Source organism: Phalaenopsis equestris, unplaced genomic scaffold (genome assembly GCF_001263595.1).
Source record: "Phalaenopsis equestris unplaced genomic scaffold, ASM126359v1 Scaffold234326, whole genome shotgun sequence".
NCBI lineage: Eukaryota > Viridiplantae > Streptophyta > Magnoliopsida > Asparagales > Orchidaceae > Phalaenopsis > Phalaenopsis equestris.
In genome coordinates, this window is record NW_018252245.1 from 4,844 (window position 1) to 10,900 (window position 6,057).

General features: G+C 32.3%; 1 protein-coding gene across 1 annotated transcript; it reads left to right on the forward strand.

The window, feature by feature from the left end:
• Positions 1 to 4,976: 4,976 nt before the first annotated feature.
• Positions 4,977 to 5,399, forward strand: LOC110038918. Its single transcript, XM_020743844.1, has one exon. It carries the CDS (start codon positions 5,021 to 5,023, stop codon positions 5,231 to 5,233), a length of 213 nt encoding a protein of 70 aa, XP_020599503.1. The 5' UTR covers positions 4,977 to 5,020; the 3' UTR covers positions 5,234 to 5,399.
• The last annotated feature ends 658 nt before the right edge of the window (positions 5,400 to 6,057 follow it).

The following is a 6,057-nucleotide window of genomic DNA, read 5'->3' on the forward strand; positions in this document are numbered from 1 at the left end:
TACACCTACAACATTTCTAGTGCGACTCTTACCAGAATACCAAAGTTTAAAACCTAAATTATTAATCTCCTTAGCCTTTTCTCTAACCCATTTTGTTTCTTGAATACATAAGATATTAACTTTCCTATGAATCATAATATCAACTAATTCCATTAATTTACCATTGATAGTACCTATATTCTAAGATCCTATCCTAATATTAGTTTCATTAGTTTCATGGACTAACTTCTTTACCCGCATTCGTTTGTAATGTGGGAACCCTTGCGTACTTTTCACTGTATTCAGGCTATACAACGCGTCGCTTCCACGGGACGCCCTAACACTTACACAATGATCAAAAGGATTCATGTCATGATTTAATATTTTATTTTTACTAAAGCCATAGTAAAAATAAAATATATTATTATTATTAACAATATTAAGATCACTAAAGTCAATCATATTTTCAGAAACTTCTTCGAAAAGTTTATCAAATAGCTCACTCACCTATGTTGAATATCTTCTTTTAAGAAAAATACATTTTGATTTTCATCTTTAATACAGTTTGCAATTTTCATCTTTACTTTTCTTTTTTATTTGTTTGGTTAGTTTATATATTTTTTGCCCTCTTTAGTATCTAATATATTATAAATATTACTAAAAATAGAATTTTTAGCATGACAAATTATTTTCTTAGACTCTCTTCTGGAAACCATTGATTTTTCCCAGTAATTCTCTAAGCTTTTACATTTAAACTAATTTTTATAATACAACTTCTTATATTTTAGCTTTTATTGCAAATTATTATTCCATCACTAACTACTTTTTTCCTAGAATATTTTATTTTTGATTCTCCAAGTACATCTTTTATTACTTCTTTAATAGTGTTTGTTGTTTTATCACACATAGAATTTGCTTCTTTATGAACATCTCAAATCATGAAATCTATCTTAAAGTTTATTGATAAAAATAATTTTATTTGTGTCTTTTAGGTGCCCCTTCTAATTCTGTGAGAATGATTTCTACTATTCTTTATCTTATAACTTTTCATCTTAAAATCCAAAACTAATAATTGATGTTAAGTACTAAAAATTTTTTACTCGGAATGACCTTACGATCTTTACATTCTCGATGATCTCTTCTTATTATAAAGAAATAATCAATTTATGTTTTATTAGATCTATTCTTATAAGTAATAATATGCTCATCTCTTTTCTTAAATAACGTATTAGCAATAATAAAATTATACGTCAAAATAAAATCTAATATGGTTATACTTTCTTCATTAATCACTCCAAAGTCGTAGCCAGCATGAATATTTATAAAATCTTCTACCACTCTACCAACATGTTCATTCAAACTCTTCCAATAAAAATTCTTTCTTGAAGAGATATCATTTTTATTAATTTTTCTAGGTCATTCTAGAGTTTTTCTTAGAACATATATCTAAATTTACTTGAGAAGCATAAGCACTTATAACATTAAAAATCTTAGTATAAACAACAATTTAAAGGGATGTAATTCTATCTTCATTTCTATTAATTTTTACAATGTTACCTTTCAAACTCTTATTTATAATTATATCAACACCATTTCTAATGCAACTCTTACCTAAACAAGAAAGTTTAAAACCTAAGCTAACAGTCTCCTTGGCCTTTCTCTATCAATAGAGTAAATATTTATGAAAAGATTTCATAATTTCAAACCTGTTTTTTTCTAATAGAATTAACATATTAAAAATGAATGTACTATTTAAAAAAAAATAAAAAATCAAAGAGTAAAATTAAGATAATAGGTGAAAGAGAGAAGAAAAGAAATTCCAAAAATAATATTTAAAATTTGAAAAAAAAAAGAGAGAAGAAATGCAAGAGATTTTATTGAATGAGAATATAAAAATGTATTAATGGTAGAAACCAAGAAAAAGAATTTATGGTTTTTAAAAAATCTCTGAGGCAAACGAGAAGCAGTAGTTATGCATGGAAAATTATTTTAAGTAATTGTGTTTTTTCTAGTAATTGTGTTTTCGTGGCAAAATTTGGTGCCAAATAAGCATAAGTTGTACTTTGTTGGCACAATTGATCTCATTTTAAATAGATAACAATGCCGTCGGCTTAGATAGATTAGTCCATAAACTAATCGGTTTTAAAAATTTGTTCTAAATAAATTTTAGAACACCTAAATTCACTCAACAACAAGCTGCCATGATTTGCCAAAACACAACTTTTTCAGTTCCCCCTGAAGATGTGGAAGTTTGAAGGTAGAACGCTATGAATTTCATATAAAAGGATTGATGGTTTCTCTATTATTTTCTTAAAAAAATTATACAAATATCATGTAATTCATATGTATTTACATTTTATGACACCTAGATTTCAATTTTTACACACATGCTACATTTCCATGCATAAAAATGTGTTACATTTCCATGCATAAAAATGTGTTTTACATTTAAAAGGAAAAATAGAGGTATTTTTTATGTTATATGAAAGAATTGAATGGTATAAATGTAAAAGAAATAAAGTCAACAACAAGTCTTTATCCCACTAAGCGGGTCGGCTACATGAGCCCTTTTTCTCCATTGTCTCCAATTGAGTGTCATATTTTCATTTAATTCTAATAAATTAAGATCACTTTTTATACAACATGCACCACTCTTTCGAGGACTTCCTCTTTCTTTCTCAATATAAGTCGAATTCCAAAACATCTACTCTCTCGACTAGATCAATAGATGGTCGACGCTTAATGTGACTTAACCATCTAAGATGACTCTTTCAAATTGCTTACACCACTGGAGCTATTCTAACCCTATCATAGATATATTCATTTCACATTTCGTCTCTAAGTGTAAAGCCAGTCATCCACCTAAGCATTCTCATCTTGGCAACACTTACCTTAGTTTTATGCTTCTCTTTGTTCCATAGAGCATTGTAGGTCTCACCACCATCTTATAAAATTTTCCTTTTAGTCTAAGCTATGCTTTTCTATCACACTATAGGCCCGAAGCATTCCTTCACTTCAACCAAACAACTTCAATTCTACTGATAGCATCCCAATATAAATCACCATCACTTTGAACAATAGACCTGAGATACCTACGACGTTCAAACCTTTTAATGACTTAATCACCCACTGTTACAACTTTGTCACTAGAGCTACGATTAATAAAACTACATTCCATGTATTCAAATTTAGTTCTACTGAGGCGAAGGCCTTTATACTCCATTGTAGATGTCCATAATTAAAGTTTTTTATGATCTCTTTCTCTAGCCTTATCCACAAGAAGGATATCATCAACAAAAATCATAGACTAAGGTACATCCTCATATAATTGTCAAGTAAAAGATACAGCTTAAAAGATGATCTTTGATGTAATCCAACTAAAATAGGAAAATATTTGATCAATCCTCTTTCTGTTTGAATGCAAGTAAAATCTCTAGTATACATATCTTTAATGACTTGAATATAAGTCATATCAACACATTTCTTCTCTAGAAATTTCTAAAGGATATCTCTTGAAACCTTATCGTAAGCTTTTCTAAATCAATGAAATTCATATGTAGATCCATCTTATTTTCTTTGTACTTCTCCATCAAACCTCTCAATAAACGTATAGCCTTCATAGTAGATCTGCCCAACATAAATCCAAACTAATTATTAGAAATATTTATAATATGTCTTTACTTATGTTCTATCACACTCTACCATAATTCTAAAGTATGACATATTGTTGACCTCATTTTTGTTGAGGTTTAGTCTTTCTTCCTTAGAAGCCTAAGATCTAGCAATATAGGACTTTTCTGTTGATTATCCTAGAGGACTAGTAAGGAACAATACAATACCCCATTAGAAATTCTAAACACTTCTTTACTTTTATTGGAGTTCCACATATTTTGTTCTAGCTTCTTACACTTAGTAGGATGGAGCCAATATGGGAGAGGCACAGAAGAAGCCACATAGCAGTCGACTTAGGACTGTCTGGCCTTAGGGTTAACCATCGTGGTGTGGTCTTAGTCAATCTTGCGCACACACACCTGAACCTTTTATATTCACTCACAACCTAAAATCCTAAACCAAACATGCTTAGCTTGATTCCCTACTCTAGAATAACCGTCATACACGCACAATTCTACATGCATAAGACGTAATTAAATATTTTTATCTTGCATGGGCATGATATCTCGGTGTTTCTCTTTGCATATTATTGATAAATCAACGCACCATTTTCCACTCTGTTACTTAAAGATATAATTTTTAATAGTTGTAGTAAAACTATTATAAAATCAACGCTGAGATATACATGCCAAGTTTGACTTTGATTGTGGACTCGGAAGGTGTCGCGTGTGACGCGTGGCGATTTCGAAGTAAGTCCACAACGAATAATATACATGCCAAGTTTGGTTGGTAGTTGGTACACGGGTATTATATTTTTTAATGCAGCAATGCCATCTTGGAGATGCCAATTAATTATTGGTCATCAGTTCAGTTTGCGTTTTGATGTTTTGACCACAATGCCTTGCATTTATTTTCATTATTATTAATAAAATAAATACTCAAAGTTTGGGCAAAAAATATAACGATATTTCCCGATGATAAATATACTATTTGATGACACTTTGATCACTAAAGTTGTTTGTTTTACTTGATAAAATCTTCATTTCTCAATTTCTTAAATAAACAAACATGAATAATTGTTATACAAATAAATATCAAACTATTCATTAAGGATTAAATTACATATAATTCAAATATCAGTTGACAAGAAGATAATATATGATGGGATGGGCTTTCTTTTTTTGAACGAGAGATGCCACGTTTCAAAATTCCGAATTGGAGTCACTACACGTGTGCCAATGCAGCATACAGATGTCATAAAGCTGTGCCACGCCATTGATCCCATGCGCACGCCTCAGCTTCTCATTGAAACTCGCCACGTGTCTCACTCGACTTCCTTAAAACAGCGAGGCGTTAGTTCTCACATTTCGCAAACGGACGTCCGGTGCACTTCATTCTCGTTTTTGGACGGACACGAAGTTGGTGGAAAATGCTGTGCGTGCAGTGCGGGACGACGAGCAACCCGTGCCGGTGCAAGGTGGTGGGGCCCACGGTCGGGCTTCTGGCGTGCGCGCTGGCGGCGGTGGTGGAGTGGCCGGTGGGGGCGATCGTGTACATTTTCCGGCACATGAAAGGTCGACGCATCATGGCCCACCCGGTTAATGTTGTGTATCCCCGTGTTTCCAGCGCGATTCCCATTTAGTTCAGTTGGAGAAATATGCTCTCCGCTTTTATTTTCTAGTATTTTCTGTGAAAAATGTTAGTGGTGCTCTGTTATTGCTAGGTGATGAAAGTATGATGTTCATCATGAAGGTTGTTTTGCTTGACAGTTGCATTTTTATTAGTGTTGGATCAAATTTTCTTTTAAATTCGACAACTGTGGAGATGCCACTGATGAGAAGAGAAGTTTTTTAAGATGTTAAAACATACTAATTAAAAACTCCCTTGAACATTAGATGATACAGGGGATATCATAGCCAAACAATTCGAAGAATTAAGAAAATATAATGGCAAGGTTAATCAAAGAAACAATGCAACACCTTCCAAGTTTTGCAAGCTTCCTCTACTTCTACATTGAGAAGGAAACATTCTAAGTCTTTTTGGAGTTACCCGCTATTCCAGAAGGAAGAGATGATGTTATCTGACTGCCATTCATGTAGTGTAGCCTCAATCATATATCGAATCTGAAAGGCGCACGCAATAACAAAGAGAACCTTGAAGTCATAGAAGAAAAGGCTCCTACAATGTTCAAGATTCTTTCTCAAGAATCATGCCGAGTGAGGATACGCCCTTGGATCACATTTCATTATTTGAAGCAGCATTTTCTTTGTGTTAGATCATGGGTTCTTTATGTCTCTAAAAATGTTTACCTTGTGGTGGCTCACTTGCCTTCCTTTTAACATTGATCATTTTTTCTCTGGCAGCTCATAATAGTATTTAGGTTTGCTAAAAAGCTCCCAAACACTGCTAAAGATGCATTGTGAGATCGATGAGTCATCAAGAAAATTAATCACTAGCTTTTAAGAA

Excerpts from the sequence above, each read along its gene's own strand:
- LOC110038918 (XM_020743844.1), top strand. The coding sequence starts at position 5,021 with ATGCTGTGCGTGCAGTGCGGGACGACGAGCAACCCGTGCCGGTGCAAG.